The following is a 26,095-nucleotide window of genomic DNA, read 5'->3' as shown; positions in this document are numbered from 1 at the left end:
CTTTTTCGTGTCGCAATTTCCGCCACTCTTTTTTCCACTAGCTGCGCCAGCTGTCTCAGCTGCTCCTGCCCTCCAGAATTTGTTTTGTATCCTCTCTCATGCGAGCGGAAAAGTGCGATTTCTTGCGCCGCGAATTACGTCGCACATCAGCGGCAAACTGCTGGACCTGTTCTCCCGCGGCTGACCCTGAAACCACACTTATTATTTTCCTTTTTCTGTGCATGAACCACGTATGTCCTTCCCTCTCGCTGTGCTCTGCGCCCGGGTGTCTGTACAGCCGCGAGAGAAGCGGATTCGCAGAATCCACTGGCGCTGTTAGCTGCCATATTTCAAGTTTTCCTTTCTGTCTTGATTCGTCTTCGGTGAATTGAGCGTGCGAGCTCGAGAGACGCCGTGCGACAAAGAGGAGGCTCGAGGAAGAAGCAAAGGGGTGATATCTGAGTTAAAAGGCATTCCCTTCTTGGTCCACTCAGGCGTGTCGCTTTTCTTTCAACATGGGGTGAAGCTGCCCGATTTCCTGCTGTTCGGACACCTGATCTCCTGCCCGATGTTCTCCTTTTTCCAGCCGTTCTGGCCTTCTCCCCCTGCTAAGAAACAGCCTATCTGTCGCTTTCCCCCTTCTTCCTTTCCCTATCTTTTCGTTGGAACGGCATGTGCTGTGCATCGTCTTCTGCTTTTTTTCTTCCAGAGAGAGAGAAGCGAACCCACCCGGAATTCTCGGAACTGCTCACGGCCTCCGAGGCCTTGGGAGACGGCGGGAAACCCCAGAGTCGGCGAAGGCAACAGCGAAACGCCGACCGATGGAGAGAGAAGAATTGACTGCAATAGAGAACTGTCGTGACTCGCAGGCGGAAAGGGAAGACGGACGCGCGAGGAAAATGCAAAGCTCGAGGAAGAAAAGGCGGAGGGAGAGCTGCGTGTCTGCTTGCGGAGCTAATCGCAGATGTGTGGACGGGAGTTTTGAAGAAAGGAACAACGCGTCGATGCTCTAGGGAGACCCACATGCACGCGCGCGAGAGTCTCCGTACAACGGTTTCTCTTCTGGTTCGGATGGCAAACACAGCGCCCGAACAAACGGCCTTCATTGGCGCATCGTCCTGTTGAAGTAGCCTCAGGCACCACGCCGACCCGCCTTTGTGCTTGTCGCCAGGACAGAGGACGGCTTGACAGATTTTTCAAAACGACTCTCAGAACCTTGAGTCAAGAGCACTCCTTTTTCCGCGGGATGGCAAGATGGCGAACACGCGACCGTCCTCGACGTTGCGACACTCGGCGCGGGCTGAGAAACCCGCAGCCGAGTCCTCTTCGGCATCTTCCTTCCGCGCTCTCCAGAACCTCCTGCGTTCCTCTTCTCAGCCTGCCTCGACTCCCACAGCGCCTCCGTCTCAGCCTTCCTCTTTCTCTTCCTTTTCATCTTCGTCCTTCACTGCTTCTCGCTTCTTCTCTTCTTCCCAGCCTGCCTCGTCGACGTTCTCTTCCCGCGGCCTCGCATGCACTTCTTGCGGCGCCGGCAGCGAGGCGCTGCGCCTCGACGACAGCGGTCACTACATTTGCGGCGAGTGCGGCGTCGAGCAGCGGGGCGTACGTACACTCGAGCGCGACGAGCGGGACGTGGTCATGGACTTCTTCGGTGCAGGCGGCGAGGAGCAAGGTCCGCTGCCTGCGTTTCGGTTCATGCGTGCCTCCGCAGGCGGCGCGGGCGTCGGCGACGCCATCAGGGCGTTGGCCGAGAGCCAGCGCGAGACCGAGAGGCGCCGCGAAGAGGCTGACGGAGAGCCTTCGCGAGACGCGTTTCCCTCCTTCGGCGTTTCTCGCGAAGCGCAAGAGGCGCAGACGCAGGCCGAGCTGGCCGCAGTCGAGGGCCGTGCTGGACGCCCGGCAGGCGACGCGCTCCTCGCAGATGCAGAGGAAAGTCTTCTGCTCCAGAGAGCGATGCGTGGAGATAGTCCGCGCGGAGACGACACCGGTACCTTTCTGGAGCCCCTGTTTCGACTCTGTCTTGACGAGGCGAAAGGACGCCTCGGCGCTCTCGGTGACGGCTGCGGCCTCTCCGCGAAAGGCCACAGCGTTGGCTGCGAGCGCGAGGAGATTCTCCTCCACGCTTGGCAAACGCTGCTTCGCTCTTGCTGCCGAAGGCTCGAGACGCTTCAGCTGCCTGCAGGCCTGGTCGAGGCCGAGGCCCGAAAGGTCAGAAGCTGAACGACGCAGGGCGCGACGTGAGAGGGATTCGCGAAAAACACGCGCGGGAATCCTGGACAACCTCCGTTCCTATCGAGACGCTGCTCTCTCTCTGTGTACGTGTGCCTCTGTGCTTGGGGTTTTGGGTTGCCTTGGCGATGGCCAGCGACTGGCGCTGCAGTCGCAGCTCGAGCCTCGTGCTGTAACCACAGCCAAGACGGGAAAGCGCGTGTACGAACTTCGTTTCGATGGGGTGTTTTTTTTGGCTCTCTGGGACGTCTTGTGTCGAGGTTCCCTTTCGGGCAAGCGACTCGCTCGAGGCGGGCGCCTTGGCCTGGCGTCTCTCGCGTTCTGCCTTGTCTCTCGCGTTCTGCCTTGTCTCTCGCGGAGTGTCTGCGTGCGTCCCTGATTGCTCTTGGAGAGTTTGCGGCTCTTGCGTTTCCCCAGGTCTGGTCTCAGTACTTGCACTTTGTCTCCTCGAACCGTCTGCCCGTTCGCACCTTCTTCTGCAACACCTCCAGACACTCGTTCAAGATTCCGTAAGTCCGCAACCTCGTTGCGACTTCACCCAAGTTGTTTTGCTTTTAACCTTTCGTCTCGCGCTGCATGCACGGCGTCGCCTCCCTAGTTCACACTTGCACACGGGGAAGTGCAGACTTGGGGAAGGTTCGCGTGTTTCCGTGGCTCCGCGCAGACGAACAACTGGGGAAGGCCGACGAGCTGTCGAAGGGGTCCACCGCTGCGCCTCATTCAATCCCTGTCGTGTTTTTCACTTTTGCTCCCGATTCCTTCCTCATGCCTTCGCCCACACGTGAGGGTGCACTGGTCGCTTTTCCTGGGTTTGTTTTTCTCTTTTCTCTGCTGTCGCCGGTTCCAGGTTCTATCGATGCGTTTCGTCCTCAGCAGCTGAACGGCGTCGGGCAATGGACAAACAGCACGATCTCCTTCAACACCCTGGCCTCCCGCGAGCAGTAAAGGCAGGTAAGCCTCTTCGCTTTGCCTTTTCTCCTTCTCTTCTTCTTGTTTCCTTTTTTCCCTGTCTTCCTTGTCGCCTTTTTCGTTGCTGTCTCTTGCCATTGTATCCGCGTTTCTTCGTCGTCTCCTTCTTCCTCTTCTTCGTTTAGTCGTCTCTGCCTATATCTTCTGCGTCTTGTCTTGTTCTCCTCTTTTGCTTCTCTTCTTGCCGTACTTTTTCAAGAATTCCTCTTGTTTTTCAGGCTGCGCGTTACGCCCTTCTCCACCCTGCCTTTCCCTGCACTCACGACCTTCTCAGCATGACTTGCTTGTCTATTCTGCTCTCGCTCCGTCTCTGTCTCTGCAGTTGTCAGGCTCATGGGGCTCGACCGACCGGCTTATATTCGGAGAATCGCGCCGTTTTACCGAGGCCAGTTTTTCAATCGCTCGCGCAAGTTCTTTTCGCTCGTGCTGCCTTCCCCGCAGCAGTGTCAGCTTGTCGAGCGTGCGCTGTACAGCGAGACCTCCGCGAGAACGCAAAAACGCAACAGACGAGAAGGAAGAAACGAAGGGGGAGGGGCGGTGACTGCCGCATCCCAGGATCGCCGCGCGTCGGGTCTCGAAGAAGAAATCGACAGCGACGTCTCTCCGTCGCGTGCGACGGCGAGTAGCGGAGCAGAGCGACGAGAAAGCTCTCCAGAAAGTCGAAAGAAAACGCATTCATCAACAAAAGCCCGAGGAGCCAAACAAAGGTCGCACACAGACACAGCGCGACAGGGCCTTTCAGACGACGCAGTCAGCCCCCATTCGTCTTCTTCGTTGTTACCTTCTTTGTCTCCTGCCGCAGCTTCGGACCGCGTGGGCCCTGACACGCAGTGTGGCGCGGCGGGATGTCTCGCTTTGCCGTCTCCTTTCTCCTCCTTTCGGCTCGGGACGGAGCGCACTGGAGACAGTGTCTCCGCGGGGCTTCCCGCAGATCTGGTTCCGAGCTCCTGCGACCAGAGGCCGTCTGATTCCGGCGAGGGACAGCACCTGTCGTTTGCGCCCTTCTCGCTCTTCCGCCTTCCACTGCCGCGCCCGCGGCGCCAACAGTGTCTTCCTGCGTCGCATGCAGTCGAGGAGGAGGCTCCGGCGAGCCGCGCTGACACCGACGGCGCGCCGTTTGCGCTGAAGCGGAAGGCAACGGCCACGCAGAAACTCGCCGACAGAGGCTGGGCGGGAGGGGCGTGGACACCGGGTGTATGTGCACCCCGCGGTGTCGGCGACAGGGGCGCAGACGCGCTTGAGGCGCTTGAGGCGACGGAGACAGTCGGAAGGCGACTGGGGTCTCGTTCGCGGAGACAGCGGCGAGGTGGGGGGACACCGACTCTGGCTCTGGCATCTGCGCCTGAGACGTCCTTCCTGACTTCGTTCATCGAAAACAAAACCGAGCTGCTCACCTTCAACCGTGTCGCCGGACGCCGGTACGGCCGGCAGCTGGACATGAGCGTGGAGCCGTCGCGTCGCGTCTCAGGCAGGCGGAAAGCGATCAACATGAAGAACAACGCCGCGCCCATTTCCTCGCTCCTCACAAACAAGGAAGCCTTCGGCGTCGCAGACACTGACGGCGACGGCGAAGTCGCTCCGCTGCCCCTGTGGATTCTGCAAGTCATGAGCGTCGCGCGAAGCCTCGTGGAGCACCCCGGCGAAAGCCACGGGATCCGCGACGGCAACCAGGGCATGAAAAGCGAAAAACAAATCGCATGCTTGGTGAGCTAACGAAAAACGCGTGGAGTTTACACGACTCGACATCACATGCTCCAAGTGCGGAAACAGACATACCCACACTCATTACATATATATATATATATATATATATGTATACATATGTATATATTTGTGTATATATGTAAGCTATTTGTGGATGTCAGTGTCACATTCTCCCCTTATGGCTTTATGTGTAGGTTTCTGTCCGGCGTTCGCTGTTTGAGCGTGTACTTTTCCGTTTGTCTTCCGGGTCCCTGTCATTCTCCGTTTCTCTGTATTTATCTTTACACATATGTCTACGGTGGTGCCCCTGAACATCTAGGGAGTCGAGCTCGAGAGCTGCGTCGCTCCCTACCTCCAGGGTGTCTCCTCTCTCTCCCTCGCCCTTTATGGACGGGGCGGAGTGTGTGTGTGTGTGTGTGTGTGGTTTTTTTGTACGGGACATGTGCATATGCGTATCGCGATTTTCTGCAGATCGACGCCATTTACGAACACGACTTTCTTTCCCTTCTCTTTCGCTACATTGTGGAAGAGGAGGAACAGCGGCGCGAGTGCGCTCCACAACCCTTGACCGAAAGGCGCGAAAAGGAAGCTCTGCCAGGCTTTCCCGTCCTCGCTCTCCCGGGTGTCTGTACACCGCTGCCGCAGGTGGAGAGCGCGAAGGGGGGCGAGACTCCAGGCGCGGGAGAGAAGGAAGACGCGAAAACTGGACGGGGAAGAGGCGACCTCGACCTCGTCCAGGTCGCGTCGCGCGCGCCGCCCGTCAATGTGGAAAAGAAGTCCTTCTGGACCCGCCTCAAAGAAGCTGCGTTCCTCCCTATCTCTGCCTCGTCTCTATGTGAAGCCTCTTCTACGTCTCCCTCTGCAACTTCTGCAGCTTCTCCCGCTGCCTCTCTGCTTCGAGCCTCGTCCTCGGCGCTTGTCCGGAAGTATTTGGCGTTGCCTTTTTCTCGCGCCCTGCTCGTGTGGGCAGCCGGAGTGTCGTGCGCCGACGGAGAAAGGAGGAAAAGGGAGAAGACGGAACGGCCGTTCGACGCGCCGCGGAAGAGACGAAAACACGCTCTCGACGATGACGCACTCTTCAGGGAGGCGAACGCTGGGCGTCACCTCCAGGGAATCGGTCCGCTGCCAGCGATCGCGGATCGGCCGCCTCCAGGTGTATGTACATCGGAGAGCGATGGGACCGCCTCGGAGGCGTCCAGGAGAAGTGGGGCACCGTCCGCTTCTTCCGCTTCTTCGCTAGTGTGTTCCGCGTCGCAGCTGCTGCCATTCGACCCGCGTCCACCGTCATCGCTCGCGGAATCTCCTGGTTCTTCTTGTTTCGTGTCTTCGGCTCTGAGCGGCGATCCGTTTTTTCTTCTGCACGCCTTGGAGATGCGCGAGGCGGCCTCTGGAGTCGCCTCGACCTCGCAGGGCTTCGTGGAGGTCGTGAGGACGGTGAGGGCCGCGCGACGGACATCGGGGAAGCGAGTCGACCAGCCTGCACTCCTCGACGACGCGTTGCGCCCTTCTCCTGCGGCCTCATCGCCTTTCATCTCCTCGCGCGCGTCCTCTCTCTCTCTGTCCTCGGGCTTGGCTGCGAACAGGCAAGACCCGCCCAGTCTCCCTCAGCTCGCCGGTTTGGAAGAAAGGAACAGTCAACAAGAGCTCACAGACAGGACTGAATCGGACGGAGACGCGAAGGCGAAGCGACGGAAAGCCGGGACGGAGAAAGCGACTCTCGCTCTTGTACCCTATCTGTCTCCAGGGAACCAAAGCGTGTCAACTGTGGATCCTTTCCACGCTGTCACCAACGACCGGCCTTCCTCCGCTTTGCCTTCCTTTCCTTCTTCCGGTCCGTTTTCTTCTGCGCGCCGCCCCTCTTCGTTTGCTTCGCCGCTCCCGGCTTCTCCGCGGGGCGGGGGGCGAGAAGAGAGGAGCGCCGCGACCGTCACGCCCTTTGCGTCTCTGGTTCTCCTGCCGCCCTGGCTTAGTGTCGTCTCCACTTCACAGCTCGAGTGGCTGCTGACACACCACGCCGCGAAGCGCGAAGCGACAAACTGCGGAGGAACGCCCGGCGAGGAAGAGGGAAAGGAAGGAGGGAAAGGAGAACACGACGAGGGTGGCGCAAAGCAGAGAAAAGGGCTCCGAAGGGGAAAGGCTCGCGAGCAGGTTGAGGCGGAGATCGCGAAGCTCGAGAAGTGCCTCCGTCGAAGCGATGTCAAAGACAGACTTGCCAAGGAGACAGGAGCCGGACGAAAGGGAACTCTGAAGGGAAAGGATGGAGAGCAAGCCGCTGCGAAACACCAGGGGCAGGCGGGACTCATGCAGCCCGAGAGGCGCTTGCGAGCGCTGCGAACCACCGCCGTTCGTGTGGCGTTCTCCCTCCTCGCTCAACATGCAACTGTTCACAAGGAGGAGAGACAGAACAAGACCACACGGTGTCGAGACACGCCTGTCCAGGCGGTGTCGCCTCGCGACCTTTCCTCTGCTCCTTCCTCGTCTTCCTCTTCTCCCTCATCTTCCTCTTCTCCCTCGTCTTCCTCTTCTCCCTCGTCTTCCTCTTCTCCCTCGTCTGCGCTGTCTCTCCCCAGTTCTGCCTCGCCTTCGTCGAGTGTGGCCGCTGAGCGAGGAGCAACAGAGAAGGCAGGTGGAGCGTCCACGTTTGTTCCTGCTGACGGTTTGTGGAGAGGCAGGTCTGCGGAGACCCGCGACGCATGCAGCCTTCTTCTTTCTTCGCGTCTCTACGACCCGAGTTTGCCGGACGAGCTGCCAGCCATCGACTTCTCGCTCCTGCTCGCCGTTCTCTGGATTGCACTTCTGAAGTGTCGCCTCGCCGTCACTGCTCAGGACGTGCTGCGTCTCCTCCTCACGGTCAGTCCGCCCTTCGCCTCACACCCGCCGTCTTTCCTTTTTCTTCTCTCCCTCACTCTCTCAATGCTCTCTTCCTCTCCTCTCCCCCTTCTTTTCGCTTCTCTATCGCCCTTCGCTGCGTCAGAAAGGTTCGCCTGGCTGACTGGTCCCGGTCTCCTGTTATCTCTTTCTCTTGCGTCGCGCCTTTCTCCCTTCTCCTCTCCGTTCGCCTCAGACTCTCAGCGTGGCCTCCCTGCCGCGTGTCCTCTGCTGTGTCCTCGCAGGATGCACTGCCTCTCATCTCGCTGCCGCGTTTCCTCCCCCCTGCGCTCTTCGCCTCCTGCGGCATCTACGCCTCGTTTCCTCTCCATCCTTCTCACCGACTCGCCAGCTTCGCCTCCGCCTTCCAGATTTCGCGGTTTCCCTCCTCCGCCCTTCTGCACCGCGTCGCCTCCTTCCTCATCCACTCGGTCGGGGTGTATGTCCACCCTGTGCTGCCCCGCGCGCTGCTCCTGCGCCTCGCGCACGCAGTTTTCGACCGCGGTGGCCTTCCGGGTGCCGCGCCGCTCGTCGCCCACGTCGCCCGCTGCTTGCTCGACTGGCTCGGGGAGGAGGAAGCGAGGCGAGAAAAGAGACGGCGCAGGCGCAGGGTCGCCAGACGTCGGAGGCGCGAAGAAGACAGGACCACGCAGATGCCGACGCCGCCTTCGCCGCCCGCTCTCGGAGACAGCAGAGAGAGTGAGGCCGGCGAAACCGGCAAGGGAACAAACAGAGGCCCAAACGCCAACCGCGGGCTGTCTACCAAGCAGTCCAAGTTTACGAGCGCTTCTTGTTCTTCATCGTCTTTGTCTTCGTCTTCTAGCGAGGAGTGGGAGGGCCAAGGAGCGAAGTTTGTCTACTCTTTGGAAGAGCAGAGTGACGCGACGGCCTCGTCGGCGAGCGAGTCAGAGGCTGAAGATGCGGAGGGCAAGAGAAGAAGGAAAGTGCGTTCCCGTCTGTCTCGCGAGCCGTCTCACGCGACTGCCTTCGTCCTCGATGACTCGTCTTCTCCTTCGCTTGCTTCACCTTTCTCGTCGGCGGCCTCGCGCTCCATGGCGAGTGTTTTCGGCGCGTTCTGCTTCAAAAAGTTCCCTGCTCCCGTCGCTGTCGGGGCAGCTGTTCTTCTCGCTTCCCGTCTCCTGTGGCCCCTCTGCTGCTCTCAACCTCACCTTACGTTCCCTCCCTCCTCTTCTCCACCTCGTTCTTCGGATTCTTCCCCTGTTGTTTCGTCTTCGCCTCATTTGCCCTCGCCGTCTGCGTCTGCTTTCAAATGCCCGTCTCCTTCCGGCGCAGTCGCGGCCTCCACCTCTGCGCCCTGTTCGCGGGGAGACGCTGCTCCCGCACCGATTGGCAGCGGAGACAGACAGCCTGAGGGGAACGGAGACACTTTTTCCGTCTCGCTCTTGGGCGCCTTTCTCCGCTTTGACTCCCAGCGCGAGGCGTGGGCTGCGCGCGTCTGGGGGGAGCTCGGACCTCGCATCACAGACCGCAGAGAAGGCAGAGCCAGAGGAAACAAAGACAGGGAAACCGAAGATGACGAAGTCGACGGTAAAAAAAAGGAAGACGGACAGACGCAAGGCGAAGAGAACGGAAAGGAAGGCGGAGGAGATGGAGAGGACGCATGCGGGGACGAGCAGTCAGGAGACGAAGAGGAAGACGACCGGGAAGGACGTGGAACCGAGGCAGAAGGAGACGCATCAGAGGGAAGGTGTGAAGACAGAGCCCATTTGTGGGGTTCAGCAGAAGGCGAGATTGAACTTCTCCCTTTGGTGCCGACCTGCGTACGAGCTCGTCTGCTGCGTCACGTCTTCGCTGCGGCAGACGGGGAAGCGAGGCGGAAAAAACAGGCCCCTGTTTTCAAAGCAGAAAAACGTTTCCTGCTGGTGTCTTTTGAAACTCCCGCAAGAGCCGTCGGATGGCGACGCTCCGGGAGAGCAGCGTTCTGGCTGCTGGTTCAGCTGATGGACAACTTCGCCTGCCTAGGCGAGTGTCTCCTCTCTTCGCGCTCTTCTCTCTCGGCCCGTGAGGAAGCTCTTGAGCGTTTCTTGGCCTCTCTCCATTGTGACACAGACGGCTTTTCCTGCGTCGAATCCCAGTCTCCTCGTCGCCTCGCGTCGTCCTCTTCTTCGTCTTCCTCGTCGTCTTTGGTTTCGGTTTTCCCGGTTGCTTTCCTGGGTGACTTGGTGGACGCCCAGACGTCGGTGTGTTGCGACTCTGGGCTCTCCGGCTTGCGTGCGCTCTCCGGCTCGTGGCGTCGCCACTTCTCGGCAAGTCCTTCGTTCTCTGGAAAAGCTGCGTCAAGGTCGGACGCGGAGATCTCCGTTTCAGCCGCGTCTCCCTCCTCTGTTTCTTCCGCGTCTTTCCTCGCTTCGGATCTCGCCTTTTTCTCCGGCTTACTAACGAAGTCCGCTCTGTCCTTCTTCGACTTCGAGGCACCCTTCGCCCTCCCGGCGGCTCTGTTCGCGGGGCCGGGCGAGGAGGCCGCGGAAGACTGCAGAACCCGAGGAGACAGCGACAGGCCGCGAGAGGAACTTCCCGATCAGCGAGGAGACGACGCTCTAACGGCCGAGAGATGCGAGAACGAGCGCGCACCACGCAACCCCGAGATGACGCCTCCGCGCCTAGTCGCGGCGACGAAAGAGAAGAGCGCCCTCCTTCCTACGAAGGAAGCATTGCGGCTCAGACTGTTGACTTGTGTGAATCGCGAGCACGCCTTTCAGGTGCGTTTCCTGTCACGCATCCCGACGAATGTTCAGCTTTTTTCAGGTCTGCGCCTTTCCGCTTCGCTCCCCAGCGCGGCTCTTGACGCTCTCGGGTCGGCAGTCTCCGGCTGCACTGCGTCGCCGCACTCCGCTTTTCTCTCCCCCTCGCTCTCCCACCTTCTCCAGCTCCATCCGTACTTGGATTTGGGCGCATACAGCCGCAGCATCGTTCGGCGGCGCGTGAAAAATTTCCTCATCAATCGGCCGAGGTTCAAAACTGCGCAGGCAGCGACTGCCGCGACCCTGAGGCAGGCAGCTGTCTCCGAGGACGAGGCGAGCGAGACAGGTGAGCGCCGTTCGAGCGGTGAGTGGCGAGGCTCCGCGGGGGAGTTCGTGGACACTTCGACGCGCGCAGACGATGGAAGCGTCGAGAGAGGCAAACACGGAGGAAAGAGCGACTCGGCCGATGGCGGGGAGGACTCGAGTATGCCGTTTGCGTCTCTCGCGGAGGCACTCGAAAGGGCTGCGACCCGGACAGCGTCTTGCGTGTACGCGGCGGTGCGCGAGGCTGCAGCGGTGACGCGGAAACCCGGAAGGAAAGACGCAGAGAGAACGCGAAGGGGAGGCGATTCTCACGGGGAAGACACAAGAGCGCAGGAACCAAGACGAAAGAGACGACGCGATCTTCGTGGTGACGACGGCTCCACGCACCCGTTGGTGTTTCTTCCCGTCGCCCCCCTGGCTCCGGCTCCCTCTCTGTCTGAAGCAAATGTCTCTTCATCGCCTGCTGACGAAGAGACATGGCAGTGGCTCGGCGATCCCCTCGTGTCAGTAGCCCCAGAATTGCGCGCGCAGGTGCCTCGTGACGCGTCCTCTTTCTCTCCGTCCTCGGCTCTCTCAGTTCCGGAGCACTTGACGCTCCGGTTTCTCGCCCTCACTGGCGCGGAACGTCCTCCTGCGTACCGCGACTCCTCGCCGCTTTCTATCTCTGCGTCGACCCCTTCCTCTGCTCGCTGGCCCTCGTCCGCTTTCTCTTCTTTCTTGTCTTCCTCGTCGGGTAAAAATTCTGTTTCCTCTGGGAAGCACCAAGTCGCTCTCGCGCGGTCTTCCGAGGCGAGTGCCGAGAAGAGGAGCGGGGGACGTGGCAGAGAGGCGGGAGGCCAAACGCCTCAGGCCCAGACACGGGACCCCTGCTCAGAGTCGCAGAAGTTTGGACGCGAAAAAGACAGGAACGACGGGCTCTCGACGCTAAGCTTCTTCGAGGAAGGTTTGCTCTCAGGCGGAGCGCGACGCCTGCCCCCAGCTCTCGATGGGAAGGCAACTCAAGACGGTAAACGCCAAATCTTTTCCACACGTTCTGCCTTTTCTGGGAGATGTGGCTGCGGTGTCTTTTGATCCACCCGGCTCTCCAGGGAACCTCTGTTGATGCCGCAAACTTCTGCACTTCCGTACTCGTCATTTATATATATATATATATATATATATATGGATCGATATGTAAGTATATTGATGAATATGCTTATACGGAGGGGTATATGCCCATGTAGGAACAGATGTAGATGTGTAACTATCGGTGAATACATGCACATTAATACATGCACAAGTATACATCTATGTCTTTATAGGTGTATATATGCATATACCGTCGTGTTGGTATATGGCTGTACGTGCGGTCGTGTGTCATTGTACACGTCTGAATTGTCTGGAGTTTCGCCTCCTTGCAGCCAACGCGTGCGGATTCGTTTACTGTTGTTCAGTTTGTTGACGTCTCTTGATTCCCAGGCTCACGGATTTTCGTGAAGGAAGGCGAGCAGACGCCCGTGCCGTTGTGAGTTCATGCAGAAGCGTCTGTGTTTTTTTTTTTGTTCGTCAGGCCACCTGCCTGTAACCTATCTCATGCTCCTCTACAAAGTTGCTGCGTTTCTCGGAGCGCATCCCAACGAGATTCACAAGGTGCGTCTATCCTTTCTCTTCCTCGTTCCCTTTCTCTCTGTTTACCTCTGTTTATGGCTCGCAGTCCTTCTTTCTCTGTTTCATTTCTGGCGCCTGTCCGTCTTCTCTGTCTCTTCCCTTTCTCTCTCTCTCTGTCGTTCCTCTCTCTTTCCCTTCTCTTCCTCTCTTTCGTATTCCCTCTTCCTCTCTCTCTTTCCCTTCTCTTCCTCTCTTTCTTTTCCCCTCTTTCTCTCTATTTCCCTGTCTCTTTCTGATTGTTTCACGCTGGCTGTGCGGTTCTTTTTTTCCTCGCCTAACATTTCGTTTTTCTCCATCTGGCTGTTTGTCTCCAGTGTACGTTCACCATGGAGCGCCGCCTGGTGCTGCGAGTCTACGCGGCGGAGAAGAAACGGCAGAAGAGAGACGCGAATCTGACGCGAGGGGAGACGGGGGGGAAGGCGACAGGCCTTTCTGGCGGGCGAAAAGAAAGGCGGCAGGGGCGGAGCGAGAAAGAGAACAAGGAAGACATGCAATACGTCAAATGCATGCTGGCGATGGGGGGCTCGTGGGGACGGTGGCATCAGACACAGTACGCCAGAGAAGAGGCGCGAAGACACCGGAGAGAAGAGAAGATGAGGCGAGAGAAGGCGCTGGAAATCGAAGAAATGGAAACCGACCGAGGAGCCACACAACAGAACAGAGCGCGGGAAGAGGAGCTGGAGTTGGAAGAGAAGAGGAGGAACAAGGAGAAGAAAGAGAAGAAGAAGAAAGAGAAGAAGAAGAAAGAGAAGAAGGAGAAAGAGAAGAAGGAGAAAGAGAAGAAGAAAGAGAAGAAGGAGAAAGAGAAGAAGAAGAAGGAGAAGAAAGAGAAGAAGGAGAGAAAGGAGAAGAGTGCGGTGGAAGAAAGCAGAACGGAGCAGGGGAAGAGAGCGAAGGACAAGCGCGAGGGAGACGAAACCGTAGCCAGCACAGGTTATGACGGGAAAAACCGGCCAGCGGGACGGGAAGACAATCAGAACGCAGAGGAACAGGCGGATGGCGCCCCGCAAACACCCAGGGAGGAGGGAAGAGAGGAACCGAGAAAGAAAAAGAGAACGAAGGAGACGAAGGACTTGGACAGGGACGAGGACATAGACCCGGAGAGGCGAACTGGAGACGCTCAGAGCCTTGCCCAGATAACACGCCGCAGAGAGGGAGACGCCGAGGCGAGCGCAGAAAAGGTGCATGAGGAGCAGATGCCAAGTTCGTTGGTCGCCGGACAGGGATTGGAGGGAAACGCGACAAACCACAGAGAAGAAAATGAGAGGCCAGAAATCGGAGATTCTCCTAAACCAGGGGAGGGGTGGCACGAGACGAAAGCAGCGAAAAGGAAGAAAGCGAAAAAAGAGAAAGAGAGAAAGAGAACAGAGCCACTGGACGCGGCAATATTTGGTTTTGGAGACGAGGCGCAAGACCAGACAGCGGCAAGGGAGGAGACGGGAGCGAGCGAGAAGGCCCCGGAAGTTCAAGCGAACCAAGGGGAGGAAGAAGGAAGACAAACACAAGGAACAGAAGTGGAGGCAGATGTAGAGTAAAAAAAGAGCACCGCAGCAGGAACAAGTGGGTGGCGAAAGCGCAGCGTGTACGTACACTCTAAACTCCGCAGTCTCCGATTCGGGAGGAAACAGATGCTCCTCGGAGTCAAAGGGAAAAGAAGGCAGGAGAGAGAAGGAAATTAAGGAGAGCAGAAAACAACGCGTGACGTGAACATTGGGACGGGGAAGAGGAGGAACGCCGTGCAAAGAGATTTGTGGAAGAAGGGGAGCGGATTCAGGGAGTTTTTTGTTTTTTGCACACGATAGGGGCTCCGCAAAGTTTTCTCAAAAGAAAAAGCAAAGAAAGAGGGATTCTTGTTTGGTTGCTCAAAGAGTGTTTTCCATCTCGAAGGCTATTGCTAGCGGAGAGAAAGAGAGATAGGGACAGAAATGCTTACTCCCTTTGCGGTTTGCTCCGAATTTTTCATTTGACCTGTCGTGCACGAAAATTCGCGAGAAGCACGGACCAAGACCACGTCTGACACTGGACGGTGTATTCTGGTTCTGAACGGATTGCCTTGTTCAATGTTCACATACGATTGAGCCGACACAGGGAACGCCCACCTTTGACGGCAATTGGTCGCTTTGGAGCCCGCAACTAGAGGCCCACTTGGAGGCTGTCGAATTTTGGAACTATCTCACGACGCTTTCCCCTGTGCTGTCAAAAGAAATGACACAGAAGGAAACTGAGTATAAGTAAAAGCAACTAAGCTAGGCGAAGGTGAAGCAATACTGAGAAAAGACATGAGTCGACGTATTTCTCTGCAGAAGTGAGGGGAAGGATGCATTCATGAACGCATATATATATATATATAGAGAGAGAGAGAGAGAAATTTACTACCGAGGACGATCCTCTATATATTGTATTGCAACGCAAGGCGACAAAGGGATCTCCATTCACTACTACCCAGGAAAGATATAAATATTATATGAATAGTTCTTACGATGGAGGAAGCCATTTGTGCTGACGCTGAAGCACTGGACTGTTGACTATGACCCTTCTAAAAGACAGAAACGGACAAAATGCAACTGCTTGGGGAGTCGCCCTCGATTTGTCTCTCCCTCTTTTTGCGAGACGCCGCCTGCGTAGAATTCGAGTTCATCGGAAATGGATTGAAAACCATAAAGCGCTTTTCTTCCAAGACATGCAGTGGCGAAACCCAGCGTTTCCGTCACGGTTAATTTGCTTCTCCCCTCCAGCTGCTCGGTCGCGCACCCACCACGGGGGGGCGAGGGATATGCAGAAACACGCAGGAACGTGGAAATTAGAATCCAAACCATTGAAACATACAAATATGGTAAATGGGAGAGATTACACGAGGTTCCTTAGGCATGCGTAAAGAGGTATGAATATGCACAGCTGGAGATGTGTCGAAAAGTGCGTATGCGCAGATTCAGTAAATATCTGTATACACATATACGTAAAGATGTGTATAATCATGCACTACATATATATATATATGAGGATGTGCATTTGTATACATGTGTATAAGTATGCAGAAGTGTGAATTTTCTTGATTCGTGGCGAATCCTCCTTGTGTATCCGTTTGTTCGCAGGAGTCGACATGCCCAGTCGCTACTGGCTCGGCTGGCCGTTGCCGTAAGCCATGTCGATATCTGCATAGATCCCAGCGTGGAGTGACATGCGATATCTGCATTTACTTGATTTTACATTTTCGGCTTTTACCTCTTCACATCAATACATCTATTGCATTCCTGTCAACCAACGGCTGGGAAAACGTGGAGTGTCTATACACCAGAGAGGTAAGGTTGCTTATTCACTTGAGAGGAGAGGTAAACGGTCACTTCCGGTGCTTTGGACGTGGTGAAGCAAGCAGGCAGAAACGGTTATTTTCTCTCTTTTTTTCTCTTCGGGGACAAGAAGAGGACCCTCGGCGGCTTTCTGGGTGTGCCGGACGACGCCTGCTGGCTAGCGGCACCGCCGTTTCCCTTTTGAGATCGTGGAGAAGCATGCATCGATGGAATCTGCCATCTCGCCTGCCATCTTCTTCCACCGTTTCGTTCTTTCCTCTGTATTTTCTGTCTCGCAAAGAAAAAAGAAACGGGGAGAAAGAGAGGCGACGCCGTATTTATTATCCGAGGGCGGTCGCGCTGTCGAGGGGAGCTGCCGACTTCCAGCGAGGGGGGCGAGCCTTCCGGGGACAAGAAAGCGGAGTTTTTACGTCGCTGAGAAAGGTTCCTCTTGATCCTGCAAAAAACGCGATTCCGGTTTGAACTTTACGGGAGAAAACACGAGGGAACAGAAAGAAAGAGTGGCGAAGAAACCGTCTGTGCGTGGTCGCGCGCGTTTCTCAGGTGTCGCGACACCTCAAAGCAGACACAGCCCCCAGATGCGAGAAAAGCATGCGTTTTGAAGATCGCACACATGCAGAGAAACATCAGACGCTCCCGGTTTCTTTTTGTGCCGAATTTCAGGTCCCTTCCAGGGAAGGGGATGCCTTATTTTTCCTTTTTCCTGTGAAGTTTTCCGAGCTTTTTCGCCGCCGTTCTCCGTCTCCGCTCTTCGTCCTTTTTCTGCCTCCGCGGCCTCGCCTTTCCCCCACAAGAAGACGGGACGGCGAGGCGAGGAGGAAGCCGGAGAGAAACGGAGACGGAGAAACCCTTGAAAAAAGGCGAGTGAATCAGGAGAGACAGACGACCAAATTCCCGAAGCAGAGGGGAAGGCAGAACCGAAGGATTTGGCGAAGGCGGACGCCCAGGAAGGAGACAAAGAACACGAGATGGCGATGGGAAAAAAAGGCAAGAGGCGCGTGTTGTCTAACGGAGAGGGAGGAGGAAACGCAAAGAAGGGGCAGGATTCCCCTTTGATTGAAAGGATTTCTTGTGAGAAAAGGGTGGAGGAGTCAGGGGGCGATGGTAGGAAGAGCGCGAAACCAGATCTTCTTTCTCGGTTCGAACACGGCGCGAGACGCGACTTCTTCGGAGGGACGAAATCACAGTCTTCTTCCGCATTCCTGGCACTGAAGCGGAGCCTTTCTTCCGTTTCTGGCCGAGCTTCTCGCGACGGAAAGCCGCCTGCGAAACCCGCCTTAGACGGCACTCGACAGACCGAGGCCGCCCTCTCGCTGCCTGTCTATACACCCCACGGGAAGTGGGCGCAGCGAGAAGGCGCCGAGCGAGAAGAGAAGGGGGAGCGAGACGTTTCCGCTTTCCTCCAAGGCGCGAAGCTCGACAAAAATAAAAACGCGAAACGCAGAAAGCAGGCCTTCGATGCAGACGCTTCGCACCACGAAGACCCAACGCCTGAGGCTGACTCTCTGAGGCCCTCGAAGAAACCGAAAACGCGAGATCTCGCCTCTTCCTCATCATCTGTGCCTCCTCGTGAGGCGTACAAACCTCTGTTTGATGTGGCAGAGACAGCGTGGAAGGTCGTTCGAAAGTGTCGTTCCTTGGCGGAGAGGCGCCGCGAGCTCGCCACGATTTGCTCGGCGATTCTGGGCGCGCCGGAAACCCACGTGAAGGATTTCGAGGTGGTTTTTGCTTTCTTTTTTCACGCGAAAAAACGACATCTGGACGTCTGCAGGACTTTGGCTGCGCTCGCTCGTGAGCGGGCCGCGCTCCTGCGGCGTCTCCCGATGGAAGGCGAAGAAGTCGAGCGATCGGCGATTCCCCAGCTGCGCGCCTTGGCAGAGAAACGCCGCTTTCTGAGCACAACAGCAGAGGAATGCGCGTACGTTGCTAGCGCCGCGCTCCTCTCTCTCGGGGCACTGTTGAAGGACGTTCTTCCCGGCTACCGCCTCGGTCTTGGCGGTGAGGAGGAAGACGAGGAAGAAGGCGAGAAGAAGGCGTTTCTCACGGGAAAAGCTGCCCTCAAAAGCTTCCGTCTGTCGAAGGAAGTCGAAAAACTCCGCTCCTTTGAGTCCCAGCTCCTCCAGGTGTACAGGCACTCCGTGCGGCTGATCGAGACGGAGATCCACGCGGCTCTCGCGGCCGACGCCCGATGGCGCGGCGAGGCTGCCGGTGAGCGACGAGGAGGAAGAGGAGAAGGAGAAAACGAAGAAGACGGTGATCGTGTGGATGATGCGGCTGGGGAGGGCGCAGAGAGACAGAAGAGAACAAAGGAGGAGACTCTCGCGTCGCTGTCGTCCTCGGCGTCGCTTCTCCACGCTGCCACGACTGCGCTCTGCGAGTTGGTTCGTGCGAGGCCGAAACTCAACGAAGGCGATCGCCTCCTCAGCCTCTGTGTCCTCCTCGGGGGCGCAGCCTCCGGTCGAGCTGCAGAAGAAGAGGCAGAGGGAGGGCGGGGGAAGAAGGGAGAGAGAGAGCGCGCAGGAAGGCGGTTGAGGAGATGTGTGCAGGAGTCGGCTTTGAAGTGCTGTGCGTGTCTGCGCGAGTTGGTCGCCGACGACTCGTCGCTGGAAATCGTTCTCGCCATCGCCAACGAGATGTCGAGACGCCTCGATGAAGCGGAGAAACGCCGGAAAGGCAGAGAGGCAGAGCGCGAAGCGGTTGCCGGTCTCAGTGCGCCGCTTCTGGATATTCTCCTCAGTCTGCGCCTCAGAGAAAAAGAGGTGCGAAAGCAACCGAGACGGGGAACTTTCTGGGGAGAGCGACAAGGAAGGAAGAGGAGTGATGAGGCCGTGCTGACTTTCGGCCTCATCCCGAACCTCCGATTTTATCGACCCACAAAACTATCGAAATATGTTTCTATATGCGCACTTACTTATACATATATAGAGAGAGATAGAGAGATCTCTTGACGTAGAAATGTGTGTAATGAAAGCCCGTCCGTTTCGTTCATGTGAGGCAGATCTTCACAGATCAAGAACGTTTCTCTCCAAGCAGGGTGGAACCATGCAAGTATGCGTGTTTATTCAAGTCCACGAAGATGCACAGGGTGCCAGCTAGGCGGGGAGAGAGGGAGAGGCTAGCAGAGATGTTTCCGGGAATAAAAAGGAATCGCACAGCGAGAATACGTGCAGTCGCTCGACAGGCAACGAGCGGGCGTGGGACCCCCTTTTCTACGGTGTATGTACACTGCAGCGTTGCCAGGTCGGCGAAGAAGTGCCGCGTGCTGCATTCTGGGTTTCCAGTCCGGTGCAGGCGGACCCGTCGGTGGGAACGTGAGGAGAAGTGAGTTGCTGCGAGAGGCGTTCTTCACGGCGTTTGTATTCACTGAACGGAATACACAGAGAGGACATCGATTCTGGTGTGTTGTCTTTCCGGTGGATGTACACCCCGCAGATGGCAGCTCTGCGAGGCGACGAGCGCCTTCCCGAGAAGGCCGACAAGCAACTGAAGCAAAACTTACGTCTCGGGTAAGCAACCGCCATGACCGTGACGCAAGGAATCTCCCTTGACAATCTCTACTTTCCAGGTCATAAACGGCTCACGTCCCTCCAGCGTGTATAGCGTGAGAGTGAGTTGTGTAGGAATGCATCGGTCATTACTTACGCCTACAAGTATCTACATCTCCGTCTATATGTGTATATATTCATGTGTTTATTGGGGAGTAGATGGCTAGTGGAAGTATATGTCCTTGTGGTGATTTTTAACTTCTGGTCTCTCTTTTGTCTCGGCTCTCTCCTCGCTTGTTTTCCCCGGTCTGGGCGTCTCTCTGGGTTGCCGTAGGCGCGTCGAATGGCCTCCCTCGGAGAGTCGAGAGAATTTGCTTGCATTTGGGGGATGACATTCGCTGGGGCGTTTCGCGCTCCGCTGTCTGCGTCTCACTCTCCTCTCTCTCCCCGTTGTTTTTCTTATTCCAGATTCATTCACACAGAGAAGAAGGTCTTCAAAAAGCGAGAGGCCGCCTTGCTTGAACGCCTCTTCATCATCTTCCTCAGGTAGGGCTGCAGACACCGCGGCTGCTGGGCTGTTCCTAAGAAAGAAAAACTGCAGAGAAGACCAAGACTCTGAGAGACTCACGCGCGATCCGAAAGAGCAAAGACCACGATAAGAGAAGGCAGAAGGAAAGAGAAGAAGAGCACGAGAAAGGGGAAAGACGAAACAGAAGCAAATCGAAACGCCGAGAAAGAAGAAAAGAGACGATCAATCCAAGGATATAAGGAGCCCGTCTGTTTTCGTTTCGACTCGGCTTCTGCGTCATTTTCTAGCGCCCCGTTCGAGTGATATCTCGTTTGTGTTGTGCTTTTTCAGGATTTTGAAGTCGCTCGAGCGGCAACCGCCTTCGCTGGTCACGGCGGCCTTCCGCGGGTTGGTCTGTTTCTCCTCTCATATCAACGCAGAACTCCTCAGCGAGATTCTTCTTCTCTTTCAAGAGCTCCTCCTCCGGCCTTCCGCCAGCGCCACGGAGCAACTCTCCTCCGTTCTCTCGTCGTGGGGTGGAGACAGCGGAAAGCGGGAGGGAAGGAAAGCGAAGCGCGCACTGCGCGACGAAGAGGAAGAAGGCGAGCTCTCGCCACATCTTCAAAAGTTCCCTGAAGTCGCAGCCGCAGCGATCGCCACGCCTCTTCTCCTCCTCCAGCGCGTGAACGCCTTGCTCCAGGTGAGGCGAGACACGCACCTCCGCAGAGAGCAGAAGACAACGCCAGAGAAACTACGGAAACTGCGACAGGAGAAAGGGAGAAAGATATGGCAGAAAAAAGGCCTTTTGGTTCTTTGTCAGTCCGGCATTTCAAAATCACCGTTCTCTCGAATCGTTCTTGCCGTGTCCTCTTCATGGACGTCGACACTTGTGCGCCTGTCGCGTCCCTGCTTCGGAGATCTTCCTCTCCCCTCGCTGTGTTTCTTCGTTGCGTTTCCAGTTGTCTCCGCGGCGCTCGCTTCCAGCTTTCTCGCCGCGTTTCCTGTGTTTTCTCCGTCTCGTTCTCTCGAGTTTCTCGGTTTCGCGTTTCGACCTTTTTTTGCAGACGGACGTCTCCTGGCTAGCAAGAGCGCTCTGCGATTTGATCGCCTCTTCCGTGCCGCAGTTCGCTGCCGGTGCCGCGCCTGTCTCGTCTGCGTCGCCCTCTGCGTACCTTCCTACGTCTTCTCTTCTCCAACCCTTTGACGCCGGCGCATCGCCTTCGTCCTTCCTCGCGTGCAGTCCCTTTTCCGCTCTCGAGCCGGAATTCGCCGCGCGGTGTCTTGAGTGCCTGGACTTGTTTCTGAAGGCGCCGCAAATCTGGGGAGGCAAAGAGGAGCAGCACGAGGCCGCGCGCTTCGTGGATCGCAGCCGCGCGACTTCCAAGGGGCACGCCGCCGTGCTCCGGCCCCTCGACGAAATCGACTGTTACCCGTATATAAGCCGAACGGGTGGTGGAATCGGAGGCGGGCTTCATCGGCAGTCGCTGGACGGGGCACTGCAGGCTCTGCGCGAGCTCGTGCGCGTTGCTGCTCTCGGGGACCTTTTCATTGGAGACGCGGTTCTCGCAAAGGTAGGCGGGAAATAAAGGTAGAGAGAGGACGAGGGGGGAAAAGAAGAGGGGAAAAGGGGAAGAGAGAGGAAAACACGCTTTGTACGAGACAGAGGGGGGGCTGAGGAGACAGGCCAGAGAGGGCCGCCTGCTGTCGCGTGAGCGTTTTGTGCTTTTTCGGTGAAGAACGCGCCCGTTCCTGGCCGTGCTGTCTCAGGTTTTCTCTGATTGTGAGTTCGTGCGGTTCTCGATCATTGTGGTTCGCCCTCAGGTCTTTGAACTTTTGGAAAATACGCCGCGCCTCCAGAGCGCAGTGGAGAGCGACGGCATCGTGCTGAAGGGGTGAGCAAGGGCACGCCTACGGCTCGAAGAACGGAAGGCAACAAGACAAGCAGAGGAGAGAAAACAGAGGAAGAAGAGAAAGAAGAGGGAAAAAAGGGAAAAAGAAGAAAGGAGAGAGAGAAAATAGGAAGAAAAGAAAGACGAGAGAGAAAAGAGGAAGGGAAGAGACAGAGAGAGAAGAGGAAAAGAAGAAAGAAGGGCGAGGGAAGAGAAAGAGCAGCGCGCAGTGAGAGAGACCGGTTAAAGGGAGACGCCATGTCGGAGAAGCGAGAAGGCGGAGAAAACACGCAAAGGCGTGTTTTTCTGTTTCTGGATTTCTCTTGTGTGCTCTCTCTTTGGCCATTTTTTCGCCTCTTTGGCTCATGCACTTCTCTCTCCATTTCCGTGTCGTCTTTCCGTGCAGCGGCAGCTCCTCTCTCTCTCTTCACTTCCCCCTCTGTCTGCTCTCTTCGCATGTCCACCCGAGGGTGCGCGCAACCGCGGCGAAGTGCTTGCGCCTCTCGACTGAGGACGACGTCGTCCCGCGTCTCAAGAGAAAAGAGCAACAACTCTTCCTCTCTCCCGCTTCGCCTCCGTTCTCTGCTCCCTTCTCGTCCTTTTCTCCCCCGTCTTCTGTAGGCTCCGGGTCAGACAGTGCCTTTGCTCGGATCTCCGGACCTGTCGCGTCTCCTTCGCATTCTTCGGTTTTAACGCAAAAGAAAGACGCGTTTTCTTGTGAGGGCGACACCGACGAGGAGGCAGCGATGAGCGAGGACGAGCGGAGAGAGAGAGAGGCGAGAAGCCGGGCGTTTTTGGAGGAGGCGGAGAAGGACAGGCAGAAGCAGGCGGCGCGAGACTTCCGAGAAGGACAGTGCAACAAAAACGTCTCGACGGCAGAAGACTTCAGCTTTTTCTGCGCATCAGACGACGAGGCGTTTCTCCAGTTTGTCTTCGGCTCAGCGCCGCCGCCTCTTGCCTCGCTGCCGCGGAAGAAGAGAAAAGAAGAAAAGAGCAAGAAGCAAGACCAGAAAGAAGACGCTGGCACTGCGGCTGCGACCGAGTGCCCGCGGGCGGTTTGCACGGCGGCGAAGTCGGCGAAGAAGAAAAAGAAGAAGGCGAAGAAGAGAAGCGTGAGCGAAGGCGGGGCCTCGGGAGGTGAGGTTGAGGGCGATGGCGCCGCCGCAAATGCCACAAAGAAGAGGAATGAGCGCGACGAAGACGCAGAAAGACTCTGCGAGTTTGGGCAGAAGCCGGGCGAAGCAGAGGCCGCGCTGGAGACTCCTCGCGAGGCTTCGGGGCCTGCGAAGAAGAAGAGAAAGAAGAAGAAGAAGGCCGCAGTGGTGAACGGGGATCCGGAGAAGGGCGAAGAAGCAGTTAGAAGCCTCCACCAAGAGGCGCTAGTCGAGAAAGCGGAGGCTGGCGAGCAAGCGTCGGGTTTCCTTTCTTCTGTGGGTCTTTCTGTGGTGGAGGAGGGACAGAGGAGAAGCGAAGACGGCGAAGAAAACGCACAGGAAATTGAAGCAGGCCCCTGCGACGACGACGACGACGCAGGCGGCCCTTCTGTCGTCGCTTCTCAGCCTCCGACGGGCGACGAGAGAGAGGAAACGCCCGCGAAACATAGGGAAGAGGCGGAAGACCTCGGAGGTGAGGCAGGACAGGACGAACGGGCGGAGACGCCGGCTCACGCCGATGTGCCTAACGGAGACGCGAAGGCTGCGTGTGGAAACAGACAAAGCGAGCGGGCGAATCCGCAGAGGAGTGCCCAGGAGAGGCAAAGTCGAGGAAGCGAGGGAGAAGACGACGAAGCGAGAGAGGCGCACGCGGGAGGAGTAGCGGACCGGGAAGTGGCCGACGTTCGCGAGGAAACCGCCGCGGCAGCTGAGGAGGGAAGGACAGCGGCCGTGGAAGAAGCCGCGGAAGTCGAGGACGCAGGAGACGCGAACGAACAGACGGAAGAGAAGGACAACGAGAAAGAAGGGAAGATGGAAGAGAAGCCCGCGAACGACGAGCAGCAGCACGTGGAATCAACACAGGACGAGGATCCCCTGACAATGCGAAAGAGCCTCACCAAAGAGGACGCTGCAGGCGCTTCGTCCGGGGCCGCGGATGCGACGAAACACAGAGAGGAAGCGCGAGTGCTGGCTGACGAGGCGCGTGCTGGGAGCGAAAGCCAGGAGGGTGGAGCATCGCGTGGAGAACTAGAGGCACGCGTGGACGCGGCAGAAAGCGAGGCCGAGAAGGGAGGCGCGTCAACTGCCCATGAGGGCGAGAAGGCAACGCAGGAAATCGTCTCGACAGCCAGCGCAACCGTGGCTCATGAGGAACTGGCTACGTCCCGAGAGTCGCAGTGTGCGTCTGCGTTTTCTTCCGCCGCTCCACCGTCGTCGGGTCTTAACGCGTCTTCCCCGTCTTCAGGTCCCTGTAGGAGGCTCTGTGACGACAAGGAAGATCCCGACGAGATGCACAAGCGCAGCCCGGCGCGGCCTTCTCGTACCCCTGTGGCGCCTGGCCCAAAACCCGCCGAGTTTTCTGCATCCGACCCTCGTCCTCGGGGGTCTACCCTGTCCTCTTCGAATCCGCCGTCTCCGTCCAGCGCTGTCGCTTCTCGGTTCGCTTCTTGTCTGTCCTCTTCTCTCGCTGCTTCGCCTGCGTTCTGTTCCCCGTCGGCATCGCCCTCTTCGTTTCTCGCGTCGGCACGTCCACCCGCTTCGACCGCCTCTCTCGCTCCGCCTCCTGCGATGGCGGCTCCTGTCACTTCCTTGGCCGCGGTTTGCTGTGGGCCACGCCGCTCCTCTTCCTCGGCTTCGCCGCGTGCGTCGGTCGCTTCTCTGTCCGCTGGAGCGGCGCCTTCGCCCCCCGGTTCTTCGTCCACATCTGCTTCTCGCCTCGCCTCTCCGCCACCTTCGAATCGGCCATCCTCTCGCGCGCTCTCTCCCACCTCATCCGGATCTTCATCCGCGTCTTCTGTTTCATCTTCCTCCTCTTCCTCCTCGCCGCCTTCATCTTCCTCTTCTTCACCTTCCTCGTCTTCACCTTTTTCTCCTGTTGTTCGCACGCCTGCTACCCGCGCCTCTGTTTCGGGTCTCTCGTCGTCGGCCGCTACAGTGTCTAGACAGCAAAGCGCTTCGCCTGAGTCGTCGGGGAAGAGGCGAGCTTCGTCGTAGTGCGTGACGAGCTGCAGAGATGTTTTCTGATTTCGATGAAGAGACGTGAGACGGGCATAGCGGCGTGCCCACACAACAGCGCGCCTCTTCATCTGAAAAGCCGAGGAAATTACGGGAATCGAAATAGGGGGGGACGTCATCAAACTTCACAGGAAACGAGATGCAGCAGGTCCGTCTCTACAGCCCAGCGATATTTTGACAGGGGCGTGGCCACCGTTGTGTGGGAAAGTTCGCGATTCACGCTTTGTCCGGAATCTGTGGTTTGTTCTTTTTTGTCTTTTGCTCATTTTTAAACATTTCCACTCTGACTGCTGTTCGGGTTGCTTTCTCTCTCTGCTCGTCGTGTGTCTCCGGTCGTGTCTCCATTTCTTGCGAGATGGACGCCTCAGCGCCTGTGTTTTTCGCGAGATTCCCTTTCGTGTCCGAGGTTCAAGGAAGAGAAACAAAGCTCAGAAAGAAGCGAAAGAAGGCGAAGGGCTCGAGCGTTCTCTCAGTTTCGACGGCTTTTCTTCCGGCAATTCTTGCTCTTTAAAACCAGACGAGAGGGGCAAATCCCGCGAGAAAAAAAGAAGGGAAAACGTTCGCAACTGCGAGGGCGCTGCTCTTCCGAATTTCCCTTCGAGAGACAGGCACACGCGCATCTGCGCCTTTCTCCGTGAAGATTTTCTGTGCGGCACCGCCCCATTCCAGGAAGCAGTCGCGCAGAAGTCTCAAGCGGAGCGACCGATGAGCGAACGAGAGGCCAAGGGTGCGTACGGACAATGATGCCCCAGAAAACGGAATTGAAGACAGAGAGGGACAGAAAAGTTGAGAAAGAAAGAGACGGAGAGCGGCAGTGGGAGGGGGGGGGGGGGGGGGGGAGGGGAGGAAACTGCAGGCGATCTAGATGCCGAACTGGAAAAGAAAAGCGAAACTGTCACGATGGCAGAAAGGCGCGCAGTGCTTGATGGAGTTCCGTAGATCAATGCATCTGTTCATTTATACAAATATCATATGTATTTAAATATACATGTATATAAATATATATATATATGTATGTTTGTTTGTGGAGAATGAGCGAGAGAGTCCTACACCTACATAGATAGAAAGATGATTGAGAGAGACGGATCGGAAGACGCAGCTGCACGTGTCTCTGGACTCGGTGGACTTTCTATTTTTCATCGTCCTGGACGAATCTCTGCGTGTCCCCTCCCGACAAGCGAGATTGGGGCTTCGACCTGAGTGGTCGGCTCTATGTCTTTTTCCATTTCGAGATGTTCGTTTACATCTCTCTTACTGTTCAAATGTGGATATCCATACAGGTAAATGGTGTCACAGATATTGATTTCAGATTGCCA

General features: G+C 57.0%; 2 protein-coding genes across 2 annotated transcripts; both read left to right on the top strand.

Annotated features, from left to right (window-relative positions):
• Positions 1–1,233: 1,233 nt before the first annotated feature.
• On the top strand, positions 1,234–13,957 carry NCLIV_062090 (conserved hypothetical protein; the record flags this gene model as incomplete). Its single annotated transcript, XM_003885760.1, has 8 exons — positions 1,234–2,187; positions 2,626–2,717; positions 3,056–3,159; positions 3,500–4,881; positions 5,353–7,731; positions 7,995–11,781; positions 12,325–12,404; positions 12,737–13,957. The coding sequence occupies 8 exons, from the start codon at positions 1,234–1,236 to the stop codon at positions 13,955–13,957; spliced, it is 9,999 nt and encodes a 3,332-aa protein (XP_003885809.1).
• Positions 13,958–16,698: 2,741 nt separating this feature from the next.
• Positions 16,699–24,758, top strand: NCLIV_062080 (conserved hypothetical protein; the record flags this gene model as incomplete). The annotated part of the gene is made up of 7 exons (XM_003885759.1): positions 16,699–18,489; positions 19,163–19,236; positions 19,684–19,761; positions 20,075–20,423; positions 20,788–21,294; positions 21,545–21,615; positions 22,019–24,758. The coding sequence occupies 7 exons, from the start codon at positions 16,699–16,701 to the stop codon at positions 24,756–24,758; spliced, it is 5,610 nt and encodes a 1,869-aa protein (XP_003885808.1).
• Between the last annotated feature and the right edge of the window lie 1,337 nt (positions 24,759–26,095).

Source organism: Neospora caninum, chromosome XII (assembly GCF_000208865.1).
Source record: "Neospora caninum Liverpool complete genome, chromosome XII".
Classification (NCBI taxonomy): Eukaryota; Apicomplexa; class Conoidasida; order Eucoccidiorida; family Sarcocystidae; genus Neospora; species Neospora caninum.
The sequence above is the reverse complement of the archived record's forward strand: the minus strand, read 5'-3'. Positions and strand labels throughout refer to the sequence as shown.